The sequence below is a fragment of the Gracilinanus agilis genome, chromosome 5, assembly GCF_016433145.1.
Source record: "Gracilinanus agilis isolate LMUSP501 chromosome 5, AgileGrace, whole genome shotgun sequence".
NCBI classification, from domain to species: Eukaryota; Metazoa; Chordata; class Mammalia; order Didelphimorphia; family Didelphidae; genus Gracilinanus; species Gracilinanus agilis.
This window is the reverse complement of record NC_058134.1, coordinates 204,845,565-204,872,367: the sequence shown is the minus strand read 5'-3', so window position 1 is coordinate 204,872,367 and position 26,803 is coordinate 204,845,565. Positions and strand designations below refer to the sequence as shown.

Below are 26,803 nucleotides of genomic sequence, written 5' to 3'. Positions count from 1 at the left end.
TCTTTGACTTTTTTTCTTTTTACATGTTCATTCCAAAGTTCTCAGATGGGGTTTCATCTTTCCATCCCTGAGTCTATTTTAATTTAATTGGACTATCTCCCTTTCCTTCCCTTTTCAGGTTTTTTTTTTTCACTCTCCTTACTTTCTACCCCCTTTTCCATCCCATCCTGCCTTAATACATCTCATTGAAGAGGAAGATAGACCCCAAAGGCAGTTTCTAACCTCTTTCCAAACTGTGGGTTTAAGTAATTTCTCAAATTGACTCATTGTTTCCCCCTTTGGAGTTGATTTGGGTACTGTGAGGAAATGCTGTTTCTGTTATATGTTCAGAAAAGTGATTTTTTTTTACCCTCTTCCCCCAATCGCCTCATTTCCTAACCCCCCCTTACTATGTAGGATCTCCCAGCCTGCTTGGGCACTGATTGTCACTGAAGGGTAACAGAGACTAATATTCCTCACATGGGGCATGTGACGGACACTTATCTCTTGAGGATCATGGACAGTTCTGGAAGTAAGCAGGGGAGGCAGCATGGCGTAGTGTGCCAAACCCCTGACTCGGGGTCTGCAAGAGCTAAGTCTGAATCTCACCTCTGCTGCTTACTAGCTAGTTGTTTAAGTCATTAAAAGTCATTTAACCTTTCTGTGCCCCAGTAGCACCCGCCTCCCTGGATTGTCGTGAGTGTCACATGGCATAATGCACGTGAAATACTTTTCAAACCTTACTGCACTATAGAAATATCCACCATTGACATTTAATAGTTGTATGACCCTCCTCAAAGAATTTGTCCTTTCTTGAGCCACAGTTCCTTCATAAAATGGGGATAATAATAGGATCTCGCTTGTAATGCTGAAATAGTCAAACCAAATATGTCTGCAGGTATATACACACCTAGGAAGTAGTTTGTAAATTTTGAAGTACTCTATGTATTAGTTATTATACACCAAACGTCAGAGGAATGTTAGAGACAATCTGGCCTAAACCCACACTATACAGTTGAGGAATGAGCCTCGGGGAGGAGATGTCCCATACCCAAGATTACACAGCTCCTTAGATCCCAATTCCAGGTTGATGCTCTTTGGATGACGCAGTGAAGCCTTGTAATCGTTCCCCCGTCTCACCTCTGATTCTGTCATTTTCTTTACAGTATAACAAGCACCTGTTTGTACACATTGGCCAGTCCAATCCCAGCTACAGTGACCCCTACCTCGAAGCGGTGGATATCCACCAGATCTACGACAAATTCCCCGATAAGAAGGGAGGACTCAAGGAGCTCTTTGAACGAGGACCCTCAAATGCTTTCTTCCTTGTCAAGTTCTGGGTAAGAAAAAGTGTTGTTGGATAGGAATGAGAATCAAGAATGGTAGGGTTTGGAGACCAGAGCCAAAGGTCACCTTTTGTAGGTGGAAAGTTGGGAAGAGACTGAATAAAAGGGTTAGAACAAGGGAATGGATATATAATTACCCAGTAGACATAAACTAGAATCAGTGTGGACCACTGATATTAAAGGATGGAATTATAGCAGAAGATCCTTTTCGGCACTATGACATTTATTTACTTATTTTTATCTTCCCATTTTCATTTATTTATTTATTCATCCATTCATTTATTTATTTAATAATTTATTTACTTATTTATTTATTTTTATGGAACCCTTAACTTCCATCTTAGAGTCAATACTTTGTATTGGCTCCAAGGCAGAAGAATGGTAAGGGTAGGCAATGGGAGTCAAGTGACTTACCCAGGGTCACACAGCTGGGAAGTGTTTGAGGCTGGCTTTGAACTAGGACCTCCCATCTCTAAGCCTGGCTCTCAATCCACTGAGCTACCCAGCTGTCCCCTGGGACCATGACATTTAGAGGGGGGTGGGGTGGGAGAGTCAAAGAAAGATGGAGTACAATTTATTGGAATGCTTTGGGAGAACTTTAGAGAAATTGAGACCAAGACTGGGGACACCCTATCAGTCAAAACTCTGTCCCACTGGCATATAATTTGAGGATCTTGAATTCTAGGGAAGGGCAGTTAATTAAATTCTATGAATTTATATCATTAATATCAACACATTTATATGAGTTTTTTCTTTTTAAAATACTTTATTTCATTTTTAAAGTTGAGTTTCAAATTCTCTTCCCTCTCTCTTCCTTATCCATAATTGAGAAGAAAAGCAATTTGATAGAGGTTATATATGCAGTCATGCAAAACAACACATTTATGTAAGAGTTTTAACATTTACAAAGCACGTTTTACATATGTTATCTAATTTGGTCCATGCAATGGCCTCGTGCTATAGGTGTTATTATTATCTCCATTTTTTGGATTAGAAAACTAGGGCATAGGGGGCAGCTGGGTGGTTCAGTCGATTGAGAGCCAGGCCTAGAGACGGGAGGCTCTGGGTTCAAATCTGGCCTCAGACACTTCCAAGCTGTGTGACCCTGGTTAAGTCACTTGACCCCTATTGCCCAGCCCTTACCACTCTTCTGTCTTGGAGCCAATACACAGTATTGGCTCCAAGACAGAAGGTAAGGGTGAAAGAAAGAAAGAAAGAAAGAAAGAAAGAAAGAAAGAAAGAAAGAAAGAAAGAAAGAAAGAAAGAAAGAAAGAAAGAAAGAAAATGAAGGCACAAAGAGTTCAAGAAACTTACTTGCAGTCACACAGCTAATAAGACAGGGCAGCAAGTGGGAAAGGGGTGTTTCAAAAGATCACTCAATTGTGCCATACACTGGCACCACGTCTGCCATTCTTCTACCAATTCAGCTGGCCTAGAGTTATAATTCCTCCCATGGGATTGAGAAATTTTCTCCTACTAGTAATTAATTTCTTTTTCCTTCAGCTTCTTTAGGTCACTAAATTTTCTTATTTAGTACCTTTTAGGTTGGAAGCTAGAAAACTTAGCTCATTCAACAAACATTTTGGGGGCATCTCCTATGTGCTAGGAACTATGGAGGATACAAAGATATCTTAATTATATTTCAGAATGGGAAGCGTCTTACTTATATGTATATTAAAACTGGAAAGTCCTGGAGGGAACATGATCATTAGAATTAAATTAGTCAAGGAGTAAATTTTTAGCAGGATTTTGAAGTGGGTCTTTGGAACAAATAAATGGAAAGACCATTAACTAGGGGTACAGGAATATGATCTCAAAATCTGATTTTCATATCGTTTGTCTTGTGATCAATAGATAATTCCTTCAACTCTTTCACAGTTTCCCTTTTTTGGTGATATGATAGGATTTTTAAGTGTCTTATATTTATCACAGACCATTAACAATGTGGCAGCTAGATGGCTCAATGAATAGGGTCAGGAAGCCAGGAAGACCCAAGCTCAAATCCAGCCTCATACACTTAGTGGCTGTATGACCCTGGGCAAGGCACTTAACCTCTGTTTGCCTTAATCCACTGGAGAAGAAAATGGCAGACCACTCTAGTATCTTTGCCAAGAAAACCCATGGTCTTTGGCTATGTTAGTGAACTTATGGCACAAATTGGAGGGAGCTGCTCTCCTCTCCTGCTCCATGTTACCTGAGGGCATTTCTCACATCCCTCACCCCTCTGTCCAGTAGCTCAATGGGAGCACTTCCCCTCTCCCCTGTCTGAGGTAAGGTGGTGGTGGTGGGGCACTTGGTCTCTAAAAGGTTTGCCATCACTGGGTCTATGGAGTCATGAAGAGTTGAGCACAATTGAACAACAAAACAAGAAAGTGAGATGGGTAGTAGGAGATCTAAATTTGGAATCCCCATTCTTATGCTTATTACCTGAATGACCTTGGACAAGCTAATTTAACTTCTCTGAGCTTCAGTTTCCTCATCTGTAAAATGAGGGAATAATCTAGATCAGTAATTCCCAACATTTTTTGTTCCTCAAACACCATATAGCAATAGCAAAGTATGTTGTGAACTGCTAGGGTAATTTTCTTTTAGAGTTATTCATTAAATGCTTATAATGACTATAATGACAACTTTTGCCCCAAAAGGCTGCAAATTAGAATTTTTATTATAAAATATAAAATTTTTATTCTACCTTTAATTATGAAAAATCCAAATATGAAATTATAAAACTATAAAATAATTATAAATATTTTATGAGACATTCTATAAGAATTAAAAGAAGTAATCTAGTGCAAGATTTCATACTTGCTATTATCTATAAGACCATATAAATTTTACTTTATACATTTTTGTTGAATATTAATAACACTTATATGAAATGCCTAATAACATTTAAGTGATTATCACTTAAGGTGCCACTAAAGATTGTGTAGTGCAAATCACTGAGAACCCTCAAGTGGTTCATGAACCAGTAAAAGGGAACCACTGATCCAAATGGTTTACAAGGTCCCTTCTCACTCCAAATTCTATGAAACACTGACTTTTAGAGGTGGGAGTAATCTTGGAGATGACCAAGTACAATATCTTCCTTTTATAAGTTCACGTCGTACCTTTAATTTCATCTGTCTTATTGTCTTAAATGATCTCATTTGATATTTGCGACAACCCTGGAAAATAGGTTGAATGAGTGTTGTTATTCCCATTTTAGAGGAGAAGGAAATCAAAACCAAGATTTTCCATGGTCAAACAAAGAGTTAATGATAGCACTGCCTCCTGATTTCTAGTACTAACAAAGTCTGGGTTTTTTTTCCATTAGTTCATTCTCCTTAAAAAAAGAGTGGGAGTCTGGCTGTTAAGACCTGCTTGTCCCTGCCAACAAATCTCATGCTCCTGGTACAGGATAGAACAAGACCAGAGGAAGGGTGTGGCTTGGAGTCCAAATGGCAGATGAATGACTATAGCTCTCCCTACTCTTGGAGCATAATGTGGAATAGTGTGGGGAGGGAAGGGGATGCTCAAGTAGAGGGAAGGACAGACAATCAGGTAGCCCCTTATTATAGTAGAGATGTTTTTATTCCTCTTTTCAGCATCAATTGGGGCTGAGTAGAGCAGTAACAGACACTGGGATTATAGATGAGTAGATGGCAGATATACTGATCTCTCAGAATGGTAAGGGTAGGCAATGGGGGTCAAGTGACTTACCCAGGGTCACACAACTGGGAAGTGTCTGAAGCCAGATTTGAACCCAGGACCTCCTGTCTCTAGGCCTGGCTCTCAATCCACTGATCTACCCAGCTGCCTCCTATACTGATCTCTTAAAGATCATGGGGTATCCTTTCAGCGGACCAAGATGAAGGAAACAGGCTCTAGTGAAATCATTTTAGTTCTGGCTCTGATTAAGAAAATTAAAAAAAAAAAAAGTCCTGCCAATAAATAGCCATTTAGTACTATCACTGTTACCCTATAGCATAGCTCTTTGGGAAGAATCCTAGGCATGCCTGAAGTGTGCATGTTGTGTGTATACCTAGGATAAGAAACCAAAGTCATATTAATTTCTCTCTTGCAAACTTTGGCCCCATCCCTCTTCTGCCAACATATCAGGGTCTCCCTTGACTCAGAGAAAGGAAGAGAGTTCAGCACCGGCTCAAGCTTCCCCCAGAAGCACAATTCTGGATCTGGGTAGTGTTCCAGAGGGCAGCATTGAGTTAGAGTAGAGATCTGGAACAAAGAACCCATGAAGGGTTCTGTGACCTCCGACTCCTATGATTCTGAAGGAGACAAACCTGATCAATTAGGGAATCTGGAACAAAGGACCCATGAAGGGTTCCGTGATCTCCGACTTCTATGATTTTGAAGGAGACAAACCTGATCAATTAGGGAATCTGGAACAAAGAACCCATGAAGGGTTCTGTGACCTCTGACTCCTATGATTCTGAAGGAGACGTACCTAATCAATTAGGGAACAGCAAAAATGATAATAATGCAGTTCACATTTATAAAGCACTTTATGGCTCATAAAATGTTTTTTCACAACAACCCTATGAGATAGGTTTTATGCATATTTTACAGATGAGGAAATGGTCTCAGAAGTTTTAAATGATTTGTCCACAATTATTGGTGTTGTAGCTACAACTCTGTCTGCCTCTGTTGATCATCTCATGTTTATCCTGTATGCATCATGTTTGTCCATAGTTATTTGCATCCCTCTTAGATTGAACTCCCTGAGAGGAAGGAAGGCGTGTGTTTTGTCTGTCTTTTTGTCCCCTGTGCAGTACCTGGCACACGGTGGATACTCCACAAATCCTGACTGGCTGACAGACTTGAACCCTGGGTCTTGACACCTGGTCTAGTCCTCTGCAGATGGCAAGGTCTCAGCCTTTCATTCTCCTTGTGACACAAATTCATTCCTTTACAACCATTTCGGCTGTCTATGCTCCAGACCTTGGTCAGCGTATACTATGACCTGAGACATGAGATTTAGAAAGGGACAAACTTAATATTAAAGAACACAGGAAAGGGAACAAGTCCTAACAAATCAAGAACAGGCTCTTGAAAGGGAGAAAGTTCCTGAACTGAACCTTGAGCAGAGCTGGGGTTTTAAGAGGGGAAGGTGAGAAGGGGGATAGCATTTCAAGCACGAAAGAACCTACATAAAGATGTGGAAATGGGAGCTAGGATGCCCCATATGGAAAACAACAAGTGGCCGTTTAAAATGGATTATAAATCATGTCAGGGGGGATTCGTGTGTAATCATCCTGGCAGTATATGCTGTGAACTGATTTAAATGCCAGACAGAAGAGTTTGTGTTTTAGCCTTAAGGAAATAGGGAGCTACTAAAGTTTCTTGAGAAGAAAGTGATATAGTTGGACTTGCACTTTAGGAATATCATTTTAGCAACCTCATTTATGGACATTTTGGAGACAAAGAGCACCAGACCTGGAGTTGGGAGGACCTGAATTCCAATCTGATCTCAGATACCTCCTAGCTATGTGGTCCTGGGCAAGTCACTTAACCCCCATGGCCTACCCCTTACCACTCTTCTGCCCTGGAACCCATACACAGTATTGTTTCTAAGATGGAAGGTAAGGATTTTAAAAAAAAAAATCTGTCTTCAGACATTTGAGCAAGTCACTTAACCCCCTTTGCCCAGCTCTTACCATTCTTCTGCTTTGGAATCAATACATACTATTGATTCTAGTGGAAGATAAAGGTTTAAAAAACAAAAACAGTATTATTTGAGGATTTGGATTAAAGAGAGGAGAGGCTGGAGTATTGGCAGTTCAGTTAGGAAGCAATTACAATTGTGAGAGGTGATGAAGGCTTGAAAAAGGGCAGTGTTAGAATGAATTGAGAGAAGGAAATAGAAGCAGTGTGTTCAGGAGAGATGGAATTAATCCTTAGTTCCCTTGGTTACTACTTGATTAGGTAAATGGGGGAGAGAAAGCGAATAAATAAGAATGAAGAGTTGAGAACGATTGCTAGATTCTCAGCTTACAAACCTGGGTGACTGGAAGGATGGTGGTGCCCTCAGCAGAACATAGGGAAATCTGGAAGAAGTGGGTTGGGGGAAAAGATGAGTTTTCTTTTAGATACATTAGGTTTGAGATGCCGATGGGACAGCTGGATGGAGATGTCCAGCAAGGAGTCAGAACCTGGAGCTCCACAGGACAGGCAGGGGCTTTGGAAGTCAAGTCAATAGAGGTGAAAGTGGAATCCATGGGAGCTGAGGAGATCACCAAGAGAAACTGCAGAGAGAGGAGAGACTCCAGGATAGTGCCCTGGAGTGCATCCACAGACAGGGGCAAGACAGGAAGATGATTCAGGAGAGGGGTGGTTGGGGAGGATATAGTGGAAGGGGAGGGAAGAATGGGAATATGGGAGGCATACAGCTGACATGAATGGGGAGGGAGGAGTAGCAAGGGAGGAGTGGCCAGGGAAGGAAACTTCTAAGAGGCCTCCAACTCTAAATCACAAGGATCATGGGTTGAGCCATTGGACATAAATTGTGATGGTGCCCTTTTCTGGATGTGATGGGGCCTTCTCTGATTTTTTTTTTAAACCTTTACTTTCTTAGAAATGATAATTGGTTCCAAGGCAGATGAATGTCAAGGGCTAGGCAATGGTGGTTAAATGTCTTGACCAGGATCACACAGCTAGGAAATGTCCAAGGTCAGATTGGAATTTAGGTCCTCCCATCTTTAGGCCCAGTTCTCTATCCACTGAGCTTCCTAGCTACCCCCTCTCTGATTCTTATGAAGAAAATCTCTAGGTGCTGTCTGAAGAATTCCTAAACCTTGGGAAGTAAAAAATTGTAGGAGTGGGATTCAGCAGAATTGTTTGAATCTATGGAGACAGTAGGACCTGAAGTTTGGAACTGCTGGGATTCCCTGTCGTTACCACTGACTTGCCATGTGACCTCGGGCAAATCCATTTCCTCTCTGAGTCTCAGTTTCCCTTTTCTGAAAAATGGAGAGATTGATTCATAGTGGTCAGGAATTGTGATGAAAGAGAGAAAAAGAAATAGAACGATTACACTTCTCCAACCTTGACCATCTCTCTCCATGCCCCCTCCCTCTTTGTCCACTACACTGCATTTTGGTGAGAGGAGGAGGGGGATAGTGGAAAGTCAGAAATGAGAGGAAGGGGTGATGTAGAGCAGCGAGTTTTGACTAGTCTGATCTGTGTGATTTTGGATAGATCAATAATTAACTTCTCCTTAATGATTATATTGTCAGAATTTCTTTTCTTTTTTTTTTTTCAAATCCTTACCTTCCATCTTGGAATCAATATTGTTTGATTTCAAGGCAGAAGAGCGAGCAGTAAGGACTAGCCATTGGGAGCTAAGTAACTTGCCCAGAATCCCACAGCCAGGAAGTATTTGAGGCCAGATTTGAACCTAGTTTCTCCCATCTCTGGGCCTGGTTTTCAATCAGCCACCTAACTTCCCCCAAGAATTTCATTTTTTTATTTTTAGTTTTAATTTTTAAATTTTAATAAATTTCATATTTTTGTTTTAGTTTTTTAAAATAACAAACTTCCACATGAGTTTTGTGAAGTTATATGATCCAAATTGTCTCTGCCTCTCCTTCCCTTCCCCTCCCTGGAGCTGACTCTGGGTTATACATGGATTATCATGCAAAACATATTTCCATATTATAGCATTTCGTTTTTTTTTGAGAGCCCTCCTATCCCTTTTGAACCGTCTTCCTCTTTAACATCTGTCGATGGGTTAATTAATGCCTCTCATTTTCTCTGAACTTTTTGAAATTTTATTTAGCGTCTATTGATTTTCTAAATATATCTTAGGGTCTCATTAGGGTTGGCAACTCAAACTGAGATGGTAATACCAACTCCCCCCCACTCACATCAAGTCTTTTTCTACTTAAACTAGCTATATCTTACCCTTCCCATACTTTAAATTTAATATAATCTAAATGGAATACAAATTTAATTAAATATATTAAAATAAAATTTACTATAATATAATAAAATTTAAAATAAAATAAATTCAGGGTTTCACCTAGGTTCTTCCCACTCTCTCCGTATTGATAGATTCAGGACAGTGCTCTCATCCAAGTCTTTTTGAATCTCGATTATGTCATCCACTTGCTAAGCTTCTCTGCTCAGATTTGTTTGTGTTCAAGCAGGACCAACAACCCTCATTTGCTTTCCGTAAGAGGACTGTTAGAGTAGTTGGCCGGTCAGGCCAGTCAGGAGCTGTGGACACAGAAAATCTAGAGTTCATTTAGGCATTTGATAGCCTCCCGTGATGTGACCAATAGTCACAAGATAGTCAGTAGTAATTAGATAATCTCTACAGTTATTTCTTATTTATAGGGTTTTCAGAATCTTAAACATGACTCGGGAAAGTTGAGGTGTCTGCCTCCCCAGCTAGGAGATGCCCCCGATGTCATTCTCCTGGCTTTGGGGTGCAATCCCATTTACAAACAGTGGGACTGGTTCCATGGGGGTGGGATTAGGTCTAATAGACTCTCCATGACTATTTGTTAATGATGCTTTCCAATTTGAAAAATTGCTGGGCTTAGGGCAGAGAGCCCAGAGGAGGGAAGAATCCATGACATGCCTGCCCCCTAATCATCTCCCTCCAACCCTGGCACATGACAATGATCCCCCACACTAGGGCTATGGCTGCTTTGGCACATTCACCAGTCATTTGATTCTCCACACCTGTTAACTGCTTTCCTTGTGAGCTTCCAACCCACACGCGCAGCTATGAATAGGTTAGGAGAGTGAGAGGGGGCACCAAGAGGGCAGGAGGGTAGGGAATTGGAGGCCAGAATTTTCTGGGGGACTGCAGTGTGTGCGGTGAGGAGAAGTGGGTTTATTTATCTCTTGGGTTGGAGAAAAGAAAGGAGAAAGAACCTTTGGAGGCACTGGAAGGGGGAGAACGAGGAAAGGGAGACCAACAAATGCCTGGCATCGTAGCTTTGGGGGAAGAAATTTGGGAGGGAGGTTGAGGACAATGTTAGAATGAAGGAGGAGAGAGCAGGACTGGGTAACTGATTATATAAAGAGAGAAGAGAAAAGACGACAATTGTAATAGCTCATATTGATGCAGCTTGAATAAAACATTCTACAGGGGGCAACTAGGTGGCGTGGTGGATGGAGAGATGGGAAGTTCTAGGTTCAAAGCTGGCCTCAGATACTTCCTAGCTGTACGACCCTGGGCAAGTCACTTAAGACCCCTTTGCCTAGCTCTTACCATTCTTCTGCCTTAGAACCAATAAGAGAAGGAAGGATTAAAAAAAAAAAAGATTCTACAGCTCTCCTTCCTTACAACAGTCCTATGAGGCAGATAGTACAATTATTATTAACCTCAATTTTACAGATAATTAGATAAGGGTCAGGGAAGCTCTTGTGATAATTCCTTTCATTGCCCTGCATGATTATGGCCTGGCATTCAGCATAGGTTGCTTTATAGTATTAATTTATTATATATATATATATTTACTTATTATATATTTATTATTACTATAGTATTATTTATAGTATGTCCTAAGAGTGGTGACCAGTATGCTCGAACCAGTTCTAACCCTCCAGAGCTGATTGTTAAATTTTCAGTAGTGTTAAAATTTCATTTACAGCCCAGAAACTAGCAATTGTTTTGTTGATTGTCTAGAAAAGTGCTTTACAGCAATTATCTCATATAAGCCTAAGTGAAATGGGGGGAAACTCCCAAATAGCATAAGATCCTTAGGTTGCAAGAGCTGAGTTCAGGCTCCAGCTCTGTTCCTCAATAGCAGTTTCGCCCTGAGAAAGCCACCTCACTTTTCTGACCTGTGGCAACTTACCTGTAAAATGAGGATGATAATAATCCATTGCACTGCCTACCTCACAAGGCTATTGTGGTAGGGAAAGTGCTGTGCAAAGAGCTTTACAGACATAAGGTCCTGGATTCAAATGTAGCCTCAAATGTGAACTCACTCTTCAGATGTGTGATATGTGATGCCCTTTCCCATATACCCAGACTCCCTAGTGTCTTTACTTGTAAGGATCCAGATCCTGCTTTCATCTCTATTGTACTAGAAACGAGGCAGCTTGGTATAGTGGATAGATTCTTAGGCTTAGATTCAGGAATGCCGGTGTTCAAATGCTGCTGGATTCTAATACCTCTTAGCTGTATGTTGCTGGGCAAGTATTTTAGCCTCTCTATGCTTAAGCAACTCCCTAAAATTGATCCAGAAGTCTACAGATGTGCTAACATCTGATTGGTGAAGAAAGTGACAGATCCTTCAGCTACTGGGGAGAACAGTGAATTAGAAATCAGAAAATTCTTACCACTTGCTGCCCGAGTAGTAGAACAGAAGAAGGAAAGTCTGAGTTGGTCCTTGGAGTAAAACCTCAGGCCTGTTTTTCATCTGTAAAACATGCACAATTGTGAAGAAGAAAAGCTTCCAGGGAAATGTATGTGATGATCTCTTTACAGATTTTTGGAAGTCTCTCTCATGGAGGAGGTATTGTGCTCGCTCTTTGATTTCAGAGGCTAGAGGTAGGAATTGGAAGTTGCAACGAGATCAATTTTTGTTTTGAGATTAGGAAAAAACCCAGTAAAACTTCACAATGACAGCTGTTCAGAAGTTGAACAGGCTGCCTTGGAGGTTTTTCTAATAATCTGGATGTCCATTTATCAGTTACTGTGTCTATTAATGTTGATCAATTGATGGATTTATACTGGTGATCTTTCAGACATAGGCAGCCAGCCCAATAAAGCCTCTTCCACATTCAAGATTTTATGATTCTGTGGTCCCTTCCCACTCTCAGATCCTTATTCTCACGTTCTTGACCTGGGCATTGCATCGATCTAAGTCCGCTCCCCTCACTATGTTTTGTTTAGGGGATAGCCCATTTCTTAGGACAACAAAGAGAAAGGGAGAGTAGAGGTGGCTTCTTTCCCTTTACCTGCTGAAATCAAGATCTGTTCGAATGGATAGAGATCCTCGGGATCCCAGCTCACCCACGGCATGATTCTGAAGCTTCTGACTCTACAATGTTCTGTTTCTTTATCATGGCTGATTCAGGATCTGTGCCCTCAAAGGACAAGACAATGGGATCTGGGAATATGGGCCACCCATTGTATAAATGAAATAATTGAGGTATAGAGAGGGGTAAAGGAGATTGTATAAAGTCTAGAGAACTCACAGCATTGTTCTCAGTGTCAAAGGTGATCGTGTGCATGATCGACCCCTAAAGTGCTACATACATAGGCATACGTAGGGACTGAATCTATTATTTCATTGGCATAGGGAACGCTTCCTTCTACCAGCTCAGATCAACACCTTCTCTACAACTTTGTATGGGGTATAGGGAGAGAGTACTGATTTAGAGTCAAAAAACCTTGACTCAGGTATTATTACCCAAATGACTTTAGGCTTTAACTTCTCTCAGTCTCCACTTCTTTAACCATAAGGTGAAAGGGTTGAAGAAGATCTCTAAGTTCCAAATCTGAATCCTTTTGAAATATGCCAGTTGACATACAAGATTATTGGACTTTCTACCTTTTACTGGACTTTCTCAAACCATTTTAGACATCATCCTTTTCCCTTAAAGTTATGATTGTGAGAGGAAAGGAGGAGGAAGTGGAGGGGGACCAGGAATCATGTGACCATGGGAAAATATTCTAAATAAAAATCAAAAAAGTTTCATGTAATTGAGAAAAAAATTATTAAAATTTTTTAAAAATTAAAACAAAAAATATTTTTAAAAAAGAAAAAGAAAGTTATGACTGGTTGCCCCATAGTGGCCAGTTGTGGAATTGACTGAGTGACTCTGCAGTCCCTCCAAGGGGGTTTGTTGGTTATATCTTTGTCTTGGAAAAGAAGGGTCCTTGGTTTTTGGATCTCTCCTAGGTCCAGAAATTCCTTTCCTGCTTTTAAGATTGTGCTAATATGGTGATCAAGGTTATAAGCTTAAATGTGAGAGTTGAGACTAGCCTAGGAATGGAGACTTCTGTATTAGATGAATTTCTTATGTCTTTTTTTGTTTGTTTGTTTTAAACTCTTTACCTTCTATCTACTGTGTATTGGTTCCAAGCCAGAAATGTGGTAAGGGTTAACTTGCCCAGGGTTGTACAGCTAGGAAGTATCTGAGGTTAGCTTTGAACTCAGAACCTCCTGTCTCTAGGACTGGTTCTCAGTCCACTGAGCCACAAAACTGTCCCTCTTATGAGTTTTTAATTGGTCTGTAGACTCTACCATTGCCCAAAATATAGAATGACAGCTGTCAAGTGGAGGATGATAATACCCATAGTGTGTATCTCACTGAAGTAATGTCCCTAAAGTTCTTTGAACCTTAAATCATTACATATAAATGTCACCTTAAAGCACTTACTTAGGTATCACTTATATGGGTAATCACAGGAATACAGTTTGGGGGTGAGTAAGTGTCTTATTCCAGGATCTTCCCAATTCTGGAGAAGCCAATCATATAAATAGCATTAAAGTTAAAGCCCAATGAAGTTTAATCAGGCAATAGCGATGATGGGCAGAGTTTACCCTGAGTGCCCTAAAATCAGAGGATTAGGAGCTGGAAGGGACATTACAGATGATGATCTGGGCCAATGTTTTCGTCAATAGATGAAGGAAACTAAAGGCAGGGAAATAAAGTGATTGTTCTCGAGGTAGTAAGGAGTAACCAGAATTTCAGCTCGGGTTCTCTGCTGCCAAATCCAATATTCTTTCTGCTACGCTAACCTGCTAACCAGCTCAGAATTTTCAAGTATCCACTGTCTAAATTCTTCTGAAGTTTTTCCCATTTTCTCCTAGTTCCTACCTGGTTTAGAATCTTTGCTAAGTAGAATGACTTTCCAAGTTACTAGAGACTGTCTGAAGAGTGTCTGGGACACCGTTGTGGATTCCTTTGACTTATTTGGCACTTTCTGGTGTCTGTCCCAACAGGCTGACCTCAACACCAACATCGAGGGTAAAGGCAACTCTTTTTACGGGGTCTCCAGTCAGTATGAGAGTCCTGAGAACATGATCATCACCTGTTCCACCAAAGTCTGCTCCTTTGGCAAACAAGTTGTGGAGAAAGTAGAGGTGAGTGACTACCCACAAAGGGTAAGAAAGGGGGTGATAGGGCCAGAAGTGGAGATGTAGTATCTGATGGTTAGAGCTCAGCCTCAAAGCAAGCTTAGGACTTCTGGGCACTATCCCCTGGTGTTGACATGGTCAGTCTCCCTAGGTGACTTTGAACAAGTGGCTCCCTGATTCTAGGTTTCTACTTCCCACAAGGAGAATCCTAGTGACTAGCATCCTCTGCCTTTTCCACTTAGCTTCTCTGGAGTCTGCTTTTTTTTTTTTTAAAGTTTATAATTTTAAAACATTTTTGAAAGTTGCTTAATTCTGAACGTACCAACCATCAACAAAAATAGGCATTTGGATAAATAAGTTAATCAGAAACTCCAAATTATTTGCCTTTTTAAAAAAAGTAGAAGTTAACTTTAATAAAATAACAAATATGCTCATTTTGTAAGACGTATTAGAATTTGCCTCATTACTATATTTAAATCATGGTGCTAGGTCCTGAGTAATCCTTCATTAAGTCAGACTCCATTTACTGGAGTTTTGCTTATTCAGGTGGACTAAGGAAGATTGTGACTTACCTACAGGGATAGGTGTTAGCCAAATCTGTTAACAGAGAAACAGAATATGTTTAAGAGACTGAAGTTTTATTGCACACATTAACCATTATTTGCATACAAACAAGCAATAGGGATACTGATTTCCAAACTCTTCTTATATCAACATTTTCATGGATCCGTGATTTCATTGGGGTGGATATTCCTTTCATAACTGCAGATTGTCCATGCCTTCTTATCCTGGATGATTCTTATTTAAATTTTGCCATAGATCCTCCAATGAGACCCAGTGTGTTAGAGGCATTCCTCTAGGGTTGTAGGGTTCATGAAAAAAAAAATTTCCATGAGATTGGTGCAACACTCCAGCTGTCTAAATGCTTTTCTTTTTTGTAATAACAAAGGAGCCCACCTTCTTTTCTGATGATGTGAAACCACCCTGAAACTATTTCTTATCCATAAGGAATATGTTACAGTCTGCTTATGTCCACTACATGCCTATATTTTACCTATTGGATCACTGGTGATTTTGATCCTTTGCAGATTACAGCAATCCAAGATCTGCCATCATATGATCCATACTCAGGAATCCCTGGCTGATAGGCATTTTTCTTCTATTTGGTTTTTACTGAATGGATTTATTTGTATGAGTCATTAGAAATGTCTCTTTTGAGTTACCTTGTGTCTCACTGAGGAGACCTTATGATAGTCTAGGGTTTGTTGTCAGCATACTATTACCCAGGAAGGTCCAGAAGACTCTCTCTTCTATTTGGAGCTTATGAGGGACATTATCCATAAAGGTGGCAAACACACGTCTCCATTTAATATCAAGCAAAGGTAGTTGATAGTATCAAGTAAAGTATCAATATAATATCAAGTATATAGTATAGTATCAAGCAAAGGGTTGTTGAACACAGTTACCTCTGTGGTTTCATTTATCAATGAATTTTATATAATGTTAAGATTCTTTCAAATTCCTTGAGTTAAGACTCCATGAGAAACTCCTTTAAAAAAAAAACACCCTTACCTTCTGTCTTAGATTCAATATTATGTATTGGTTCCAAGGCAGAAGAGAGTGGTAAGGGCTAGGAAATGGGGGTTAAGTGACTTGCTCAGGGTCGCACAGCTAGGAAGTGTCTGAAGCCAGGTTTAAACCCAGGACCTCCATCTCCAAGCCTATCCCCTGAGCCACCTAGCTGCCCCTAAATGAATCTGTTTTATAAACTGGTGTGTCCCTTGGTTGCCACTTCTCTGCTTAGTGAAGAAATCAAGCATTTGTTAACTAAGGCAATTTGGGGCTTAAAAAAAACAAAACGTGATTGTTTTATATAGACACTAAATTTTTGTAGAGATAGTGATGATACCTTTTTGCATATTTCATTCTCTATGAATTGTTTTTATCTATTCTTTGAAGCAGATTCCCTGTAGCACTTTGATGACCTAGTTAAGTTACCTCCTGAATGGAAAAGCAGTGATATTACATTTCTTTGAAAAATAAGCTATAAAAAGCTAACCTTTATTCTCTTCCCCCTTTTCTCTCCCCCATAGCTTACTTAATGGTCCTATTTTTATACAAAATGCTATAGTTTAGTTTCTACCAAAGAGAGGACTGAGAATTGGGGGCGAGGCATTTGTCAGTTAAAGAAGGCAGTCTTCCTTCATGATCCCAGAGGGCATATTTACTCCCTTTCTTACCAGCTTCTATTTCTGGAATAGTTTATGGGAATAGGATTGCTCTAGATTAGAGGTAACCATAAACGTTGGAGTACGTACATGAAGAGTAGAAGTCGGGGCATAGAGTGATCCTTAGTTATAGTTCTCCCTTGGGTCTTGCAGACAGAGTATGCACACTATGAGAATGGCCACTACTCCTACCGCATTCACCGGTCTCCTCTCTGCGAATATATGGTCAACTTCATCCATAAGCTAAAGCACCTGCCAGAGAAATACATGATGAACAGCGTACTGGAGAACTTCACTATCCTGCAGGTATGTGTTCATGCAAGAACTTTAGAAGGTTCTATTGGTGGGAATCTAAAGTGGGAACATGGGGACCAAGAGGGAAATTTCAAGTCTGGGTGTCTGAAATTTGAGAGGAGTCAATAGATGAGATGGTATAGGGCGTTCCTTGTAGCTAAGAGTTGGAGCTATAGGGAACCTCCAAACTTCGAGCTGGAGAGGGCAAGTATGTCTAAAAAAGGGAAATCTCTTATGGGAGCTCATTTCTCTTCTTTCTCCATCCTCTAGGTGGTGACCAACAGAGATACCCAAGAAACCTTACTGTGTATTGCATATGTGTTTGAAGTGTCTGCAAGTGAGCATGGAGCTCAACATCACATCTACCGGCTGGTGAAAGAATAAGAGACTTGGGAGTGAAGGATGAGAAGAGCCAGGCTGTGTGTGTTACAGGGAAAGTAGTGAGATTTGGTCTATGCCTGAAGTTCAGAATCAAGAAGAGAACATTTCCCCCCTTCCCAAGAGCAAACATAATTCCCTAACCTCAAATAAACTCAAGATGTTACGTATTTTCAGAGGAATGTGATCTGGCTGTGTGAATAGTGGGAAGGGGTAGGGCGAGAGCTCTAGGAGACGAAAGGAGGTTTTATGTGGGAGTTGTGGTGGGATGAGGAAAGAGTTGAAGATGTGTCATGGATTATTTTGAGGCCATGATCCCACTGTCTGCCCAGTCCTCCACACCACCATTGATGTTTCTGGCCCCGATGAGTTACCCGCAGTCATCTGTTGGACCAGATGAAAGAAGGCTTAGGTACCACCATGGAGGATTCAGAGCTGGAAAAGACCTTATTTTATGGGTGAGGAAGAAAGTGAGGTTTAGAGAAGCAAACAACTTGCCTTTGTGATCATGGTAGTAAAGCAAAACTGAGATTTGATTCCAGATCTTTTGACTAGTGCTTTTCCCACTTCACCACATTGCTTTCCTATGTGTCCATATCTTGAGCAAAGACTTGATCAGTCATATCTGGGTATATTTCTCCCTCACGTGAGAATTGATCTTGGCTACATATGTACATTTACCCCCCCTGTGCATTGTCTCATGCAATCTAGAGACTTGGAGACCTGGAATGAGAAACTGAAGTGAATGCTGGTGGTTTGTTGAGTCTGATGGGTGTAGGTTTTAGTAGGGTCCCTTCTTAGGGCAGGTATATCCCACAGGGGCATTTATTCATTCAAAAAAACATTTATCAAGTGCTTATCATGTACAGTGCTAGAGGACACTAAAAATTTAGATAAGATCACCCTCTCCTCCTCCTCATTTTGGTAGGTGGTTGAGACCAACTTGTGCTATGTACAATATTACATGATAATTGCCTTAGAGAGTTGCCAAACAGTATTAGGTGAGGTCTAAGAAGATTGCTAACTACTTGGGACTCAGGGAAAGTTTCATGGAAGAGGTGACTTTTGAGGTATGCTTTAAAGGATGGAATTCAGTGAATAGAGGAAGAGAGCTCATTTTAAAGCAAAAGACATAGTATGAGCAAAAGCAGGGAGGTGGGAAAACACATGGCAGCTCCTGCAGGGACAGTAAAGGGTTCAGGTTGGCTGGAGCAATGGAGGATATTGAAGAAAATGACAAGAAACAACTGGAAGGGAAAGTAGTATCAGAATGTGGGAGACTTTCAATGTCAGGCTAAGCAGTTTGTACTTTAGGCTTTGTGGAGCTCTTGAAGAACAGAGAAATCACCTTACCAGCTAACATTGTCTCTCTGTTTCTTTCTTCCTGCCAGTTAGGAAATTAGGCCATTTTTCTTTTTTACAAAGTTGTCTATTTTTACAATGTTGTTATATTATAAATTGTTCTGGTTTTGCTCACTTTGTTCTGCATAATTTCATACAAACCTCACCAGGTTCCTGTGAAACCATCTCTTCCTTTATTTCTTACACCACAGTACTGTTGAATTACATTCATAAACCATGATTTGTTCAGACATTCCTCAACGGATGGGTACCCCTTTAGTTTTCTGTCACCACAAAAAAAAGTCACTATAAATATTTTTGTACCTATGGGCCCTTTTTCATCTTCTACCTACCAGTCCTGTAGGAGTTTCTGGGTCAGGTGTTTTTTTTTTTTTTTTTTAACCCTTACCTTCCATCTTGGAGTCAATACTGTGTATTGGCTCCAACACAGAAGAGTGGTAAGGGTAGGCAATGAGGGTCAAGTGACTTGCCCAGGGTCATAAAGCTGGGAAGTGCCTGAGGCCAGATTTGAACCTAGGACCTTCCATCTCTAGACCTGGTTCTCAATCCACTGAGCTACCCAGCTGCCCCCTATGGGTCAGGTTTACTACTTTTAGGGCTTGTTTTATTTTATATTAAGGAGTGAGAATAATTGCTGAAATCTCTTAGGATATTTGGATCTCAAACTTTTAGGAAATGAAGGCCAGGTGAAAATTCCTTGATTCCTCAAAGCCTCTAAAACCCTCCCAATTTAGGGAAACATCTGGGTGGGACAATGTAGGTGAAGGCATATTCCCATGACAGCACAACACCAGGCAGTTCTGAGTTAACCAGACAATGCTGCTCTCTTTCCACCCTAAGAGGTATAGTTTATTCCCGTGGACTATGGATTGAAATACTTGAATGGTTTTGGGGCTTCATGGGATTATGGAATTTAGAGCCAACTTGAAAGAGACCTTAGATCATCTAGTGTGTGTGTCTTAGACCCCTTTAGTAAGCTAATAAATCCTATGGATTTTTCAGAATGTCTTTTAAATGCAGAAGTGTTTTTAATACAACAATGTTTTAAAATGTGTAGGATCTCATAGGAAATCAATTATATTGAAATACAGCTATCACAATATAAAGAAAAAATAATAAGTTCACGGATGCCAGATTAAGTAAGAATCCCCGAAGAGTTTTAGCAAGGACCACTTTACAAAAGAAGACCCTTAGGTGTCAATGAGGAAAATTTATTTGGAGAAAATTGGTTTACTAGGCTGTAATTTCTGTGTGTTGAGAACAAAGACTACATCTTATTTTTCTAGCTCTTCTAATACTGCAATTCCTGTCACTCACTCCAGCATCAAGTAGAAGATGAAGGAATCAAGTCTATACTGTCCCTCAGGGATGCTGTGGTCCTAGGTGGCTCTTTGCTGCCACCTTCTGGTCCTTTAAAATTTTCCTCTCTGCAAGGTGACTTTAACTCCAATTCCCTCTCCCCCACTCCCCAGCAGCAAGCAAGCAATATCTCAACAATCACAGGATTTTAGAATGGGACTTAGGGATTTTCTGGTCCCTGTTTTACATAGGGGAAAAGACAGAGGCTCCAGGAAGTTCAAATATATATCTTAACTCTTACCTCCAGTCTTGGAATCAAGACTGAATATTGGTCTCTGAGGCAGAAGAGCAATAGGCAGTGGAGGTTAAGTGACTTGCCCAGGGTCTCACAATTAGGAAATATCTGAATCCAGGAACTCCCATCTCCAGGTCTGGCTCTCAATCTACTGAGCCTCCCAGCCGCCTCTTAGGAAGTTCAGATATCTTGCCTAAGGTCATGGCCAAGCTAAGACTAGACCCCAGATAGATATTTGTTCAGAACTTACTTTATAAGGTTGTTGTGAACAAAAAATGCTTTGGAAATTGCCAAGCATCACATAACTGAGTTTTTCCTATAAACCAGGCACTGAGATGGTCCCGGTTGGGGGGGGGGGGCACAAAGGTGTGCCTAAATAGGATCTGCCCAATTCAATCCTGTACATCATTTATATAGTCTTTACAGTGTTAACTACAACCTAATAAGGAAGGTAATGCAATTACTACAACTCTTATCTTTGTTGATTAAAAACAGATTCAAGTACAAGACAAGTAACCCAATTGGGTCATGCAGCTAGAGCTAGTGAGCGACAGCTTCAGGACTTATCGTTTCATTCCATGACCAGAGAGAACATTTCCCACTATATTAATTGATACACTGTCTCCAGAGTTACCAGTGATCATTATCAACTCAAATGATCAAATCTAGTGGCTTCTTGATCTCTCTGCAGCCTTTGACACTGGACTAATCTCTCTTCCTGGATCCCGTCTCCAATTTGGGTTTTTATGACACTGCTCTCCTTAATTTTGATTCGTCATCATTTAGGTGTACCCTCTGATTGTGTCAAGGGTCCTCTTCTCTTTCTAGAATCTATTTCTCAGTGGTCTCACCAACTCCCACTTGTTCATCCATCCCTTGTTCCAGCGTGAGGTTCATACTTGAATTCACCAGCTCCCTATTAAACATTTCCCTTTTGCTACCCCAAATGCATCTCAAACTCAATGAATCCAAAACAGAATTTATTATATTATCTCTCAAGCTCTTCCCTTACCCTAAACTTATCTATTTCTGCCAAGGGCACCACCATTTTTATAGCTACTCAAGTTTTGGTTTTAAAGTCATTCTTAACTCTTCACTCCCTGAACAACATCTCCCAAGTCCATCCTCTTTTCTACATTCATCACCTTACTTCATACCTTCATTACTTCTCTCCTGTACTAATTGTAATAGCCTCCTCCTACTTGTTTTTTTTTGCATCTGGTCTCTCCCCTCTCATCCTTCCTTCACATGGGTGCCGAGTGATTTTCCTAAAGCACAGTTTTCACTATATCACTCACCCACTTAAAAAATTCCAATCGCTCCCACCTGCCAAAACACTGTTTTGAGTATTTAAAGAAGTTTATAATCTCACTCCAGTCTATCCAATATAAACACCCCACCCCTCTTTATTCTCTCCCCCCAAACTACTTGCTTTTGTGTCCTGAACTAATGGGAGAAGGCTCCAGGAGGAAAGTGGGATTTTCAACAATTTAGAAAGAGGGGACGAGGGAAAGAAGAAAGCTATCTTCTTCCTAGTGATAGCTTCTCTATTTTCATAATCACCCAGGAGTCTTAACCAAGCTCCTGTAGGTACCTCAAGCTCTACTAGGCTTCCTACAAGACACAAGGTAAAAGGGTATGACAATTTTGAGTATTGTACCTATATCATGAAAATGGAGCCAAATTGACAGTAGGGAGAGGTAAACTTTTTGCATGAATGCTATTTCCAAATCATTTGGTCCTCACTGTTGAAAGCTGGGTATTTTACCCATTCATTTACCCTGTCTCCTGTGTCAATAGAAGAGAAACACAAACGCTATCTCCCTCTGGAGTTTCCAGTCTAAGGCCATATTATGTAGACAGAAGTACTTACAAAAAGGATTTATAGATATTTGCACTGACACTAAATATACGAGTAAAACAAACACATCTTTGTGTTGAAGACCAACAAAGAAGGGCATGTTTTATGAGTTATTTCACAGAGATCTATAATGGACCTTATGGTGTTGTGATGAGGAAACCACCTTGTATATAAATTATCGTAGAATGAGTTTTATTGCCATCTAGTCCAACCAAAATTTACAGATAGATAAAAGAAGGCCCATAGAGCTTCTGAAGTACTTTGTCCAAGGTCCATAGGAAGTTTATAACAAAACACTTTGAAGGTGCTGGCAGGAAAGAGGCTGCCTGTTAGTTAGAAAGGACTTTGAAAAACCAGAGAGCAATCTGGACTCAGACAATTCCTAAATATATGACCTTGGGCAGGTCACTTAACCTCAGTTGCCTAGCCCTTAGCAATCTTTTGCCTTGGAACTGATATTTAGTATTGATTCTAAGGCAGAAGGTAAGGGTTTGTAAGGGGGGAAAAGGGGTTTTATGGGTTCATTATATTAAAAGATGGTTGCCAGAGGATTGAACTATTATCAATCCTCAATTAAGAATAACCTCAAGTCAAGATTGACATTTATGGAAGTTTATTTACAGTTAAGAAGAGAGAGAGGAAATAAGGAAATAAGAATCTAACCCAGTAGGTAATTTATTACGATCCTTTAATTAATCCAGGTAGATCTTAACCCTCAGCCAACCCCCGGAGGTGAATGAAGCAAAACTTCATTCACAGAGTCTTATTAAAAGAAGTTTCTTACTCACTCAACTCCCTCTTTTTAAAGGGCTCACTTATGGGTCACTTCCTGTGCCTTCCCCTAGTCTGCATGTCCAATCACAATAGACGCTTCTCATAGACCGCCTAGGGGAGGTCAGTTGATTCTGATTCATCACTCACTCTAGCACACTCTAGTGGGTTGGGACCTCCCAGAATTTGGAGATGTTCTCACCTTTGGTGATTAAATCCAAAGATGGGCAGTGTAGACTTAATCTAATTATCACAGGTTTAGGGATAAAAAAGCTAGAAAGCATCCATATGAGGACAACAAGGATGCTAAGGGACCTAGGGGTCAAGCAATAGAAGAACTGTTTAAAGAAACTGGTGATGCTTATTTAGCTTGTTCATTAGAGTATACTGCAGACTGAATGGATAGAAAAGATGACTATAAGGTAAACTGACTATAAGCCTGGTGCAGGGGCATTATATAGTAGGATGCTGTGAGGGAGTTGTATGGTGTTTCAATTATCAAGCCATCTGTTTTTCTCTCTGCTAAAATCAGAGAGACTAATAGAGTAGAGCAATCAATACATGATTTGCTTGCTTTAATGATAATTTCATCCTTCAAAAAATGTAAGGAGTAATGAAAAACCTGTTTTTCTGGATCTGATTCTAATCAACCAGGGAGAATTTTTTGCTGAAGGAGAAATGATAGAAACTTTAAAAGGAAGTGGGTGGATAGGAGTAGAATGTTAGAATTTTTGATAGAGGAGAAGAGAAAATCTGCACCCTGTGTTTTTGGAGAGCAGATTTTGAAGGTGTCAGATAATTATGTCAGTTAGGTATGAAGCAAGGGACTAAAATTCTTCAGGAAAAGTCAAATCAACAAAGATTTATTAAACATTTATTAGGTTCTAGGTACTGTGTTAAGTATTAGATACAGAAACAAAGAATGAAACACTATTCTTTAAAAAAAATTTTATTTTTACTTTCAGCTCCAAATTCTCTCTTCCTCCAATCCTAACCCAACCATTGAGAAGGTAAAAAACAAAAACAAATATCGATTTTATATATATATATATATCTGAAGTCATGCAAAACAAATTTCCATATTGGCTGACATGGTGAGAAAAAAATGAAAAAAATAAAGAAAATGAAAAAAATAAGCTTCAGCTGCGCCCAGAGTTTATTATCTTTTTGGGGATTGATGGCATTATTTATGAATTCTTTGGAATTATTATGGATCATTGTATTGATCACAATAGCCAAATCTTTCACAGTTTATTATTGTTACAACATTGCTGTTATTGTATACTATGTTGTCCTAGTTCTCACTTTCTTTGCATCAGCTAATGTTTTTTTTGAAAACATCCCCTTCATCATTTCTTACAACACTACAGTATTGCATCACAATCATATGCCACAATATGTTTGGCCATTCCCCATTTGGTGGGTTTTCTCTAAGATTCTAGTTCTTTGCCATCACAAAAAAAAAAAGCTGCTATAAATATTTTTGTACACATGAGTCCTATTCCTTTTTCTTTGATTTCTTTGGGGGTATATATAGACCTAGTAGTGATATTATCAGTTCAAAGGGTATGAAGTTTTATAGCTATTTGGGCATAGTTCCAAATTGTTCTTCAGAATGGTTGAACCAGTTCACAACTCCACTAATAGTGTATTAGTCTGTCTATTTTCCACATCCCCTTTAGCATTTCTCATTTTCCTTTTCTGTCATATTAGCCAATCTGACTTATTAGTCCTTATGATCCTATCTATCTTTTGTTTGATCATAAACTCTTCCCTCATCCACAGATCCGACAGATATTTTTCCCCCACATTTTCCTAATTTATTTATACTACCTTTTATTTTTATATCATGTATGAATTCTGAATTTATCTTAGTATATGTAAGTGTAAGTGTAAGATGTTGGTCTAATGCCTAGTTTCTGTCAGACTATTTTCCAGTTTTCCCAACAATTTTTGTTAAATAGTGAGTTCATACCTCAATAGCTGAAATCTTGGTTTTTTTAAACACTAGGATACTATGGTCATTCATGTCTATATTATTATGTATCTAATCTAATCCATCAATTAACCACTTTATTTCTTATCGAGTACCAGATCATTTTTTGATGAATACCATTTTGTAATCTGGTTTGAGGTCTGGTACTACTAGCTCACCTTCCTTTATTTTTTCTCCCATTGATTCCCTTGATGTTCTTGACCTTTTGTTCCTCAAAGTTTTGTTATAAATTTTTTCCACCTCTATAAAGTAATTCTTTGGTAGTTTGATTGCTATGGCACTGAATTAAGTAATTATATAGTATTGTCATTTTTTTTTATATTGCCTCCCATGAGCAACTTCTCCAGTTGTTTAGATCTGTCTTTATTTGTGTGAAATGTTTTGTCATTATGTTCATATAGTTCCTGTATGTTTCTAGGCAGGTAGACTCCCAAATATTTTGTAGTTATTTCACATGGAATTTCTTTTGCTGTCTCTTCTTGTTGGGAATAAGCTACTTTCAACAAGCTTACATTTTATAATGTAATGGAGACAACATGTAGACATATAAGCATAGACAAAATAAATGCAAAGTAATAAGCAAGGACAGCAGTAGCATTTGGAGATATCAAGAAAAACTCTAAATAGAGTATAATGCATGAGCTATATTTTGGAGGAAGAGAGGGATTTTATGAGGCAGGATTGAGGAAGGAGTGTATTTCAAATATAGGAAATTAGCTATAGGAAGCCACAGGGACGAGAAATAGCGTGCCATATATGAGGAAGAGAGAGAAAATCATCTTGGCTCTACTGAAAAATGTGGAAGGCAGCTAGGTAGCTCAGTGGATAGCATGCTGAGACTGGTATTGGGAAGACTTGAGTTCACATATAACCTAAGATACTATTGTGTGACTTTGAGCAAGTCACTTAACTTCTATTTACTTTAATCCACTGAATAAGAAAATGGGCAAACCATTTTTTTTTTTTTTGGTCTTTGCCAATAAAACCTCATATGGGGCCACAAAGAGTCTGAAAAGCACTAAGGATATGAGGAAAGTCCTGTAGAATGAGGTTGGAAAGATTATAAGATGGCAAGGAAGAAAGTAAGGGTTAAAAAAAAAACACTCTATCAAGGGAAAGAGGATTAAAGGGATAAGATTAGTCAGGTGGGTGAGATGATGATAATAGCTGGCCAAGAAAGAACCATTCAACTTTTATTCCTTTATGGTCAATAGTTCTGAAAGGACAGAATAACAATAACTAATACAGAATTTAAACCCAATTTAAATAAGGAGATAAGTAAACCTGGAGTAGCTTCTAAATGGCAGAGTGGATTGCATATCCTGCATGGGTGATAGAATGCCAGACCTGAAGTAAGAAAGATTCATCTTCATGAGTTCAAATCTGGTCTCAGGCACTTATTAGCTGTGTGACCCTGTGCAAATCACCCCTGTTTGCCTCAGTTTCCTCATCTGTAAAATGAGCTAGAAAAAAAAATGAAACCCATGGCAAATCACATCAGTATTTCTGCCAAGAAAACCATAAATGGGGTCACCAAGAGTCAAACAACAACAAAGCTAGGAGTACCTATTTGCTCTCAAATAGCTCCTTACCCCAGGCCCATATTAACTTCACCACAGGGTACTTCAGGATGTGATAGAAGGAAGGTATATGGAGTCATAATTCACAGAGCTCTGGACTTGGGGTAAGCAAGATCTGTGTTCAATTTTTGCTTCAAACAATTACTAGCTGTGACCCCAGACCAGTCATTTAATCTGGGTCTACCTCAGTTTCTTCCACTGTAAAATGAATATAATCATAGCATTTTAGCAAGGTTGTTATGAGTCTCTATTAGGGACCCCCTCTTGGGAGCCACTCATGCAGTAAATACAAGGTTCAATCCAGAGGGTACCTGACTTTTAATGAAAGATGCACTGAGATCCCCTTTCTTTTCAGCTTGTGGAAG

At 39.6% G+C, this 26,803-nt stretch overlaps 1 protein-coding gene across 1 annotated transcript in view; it reads left to right on the top strand.

Moving 5' to 3' along the window:
* TEAD4 (TEA domain transcription factor 4) overlaps positions 1-17,810 on the top strand; it is a 72,866-nt gene extending 55,056 nt beyond the window's left edge. The window contains exons 12-15 of the mRNA XM_044679092.1: positions 1,146-1,319; positions 14,240-14,380; positions 16,756-16,908; positions 17,167-17,810. Of these exons, the coding sequence (XP_044535027.1) occupies positions 1,146-1,319; positions 14,240-14,380; positions 16,756-16,908; positions 17,167-17,280 (582 nt within the window). The 3' untranslated portion in view covers positions 17,281-17,810. The remainder of the gene's footprint in view (positions 1-1,145; positions 1,320-14,239; positions 14,381-16,755; positions 16,909-17,166) is intronic.
* Positions 17,811-26,803: the final 8,993 nt, after the last annotated feature.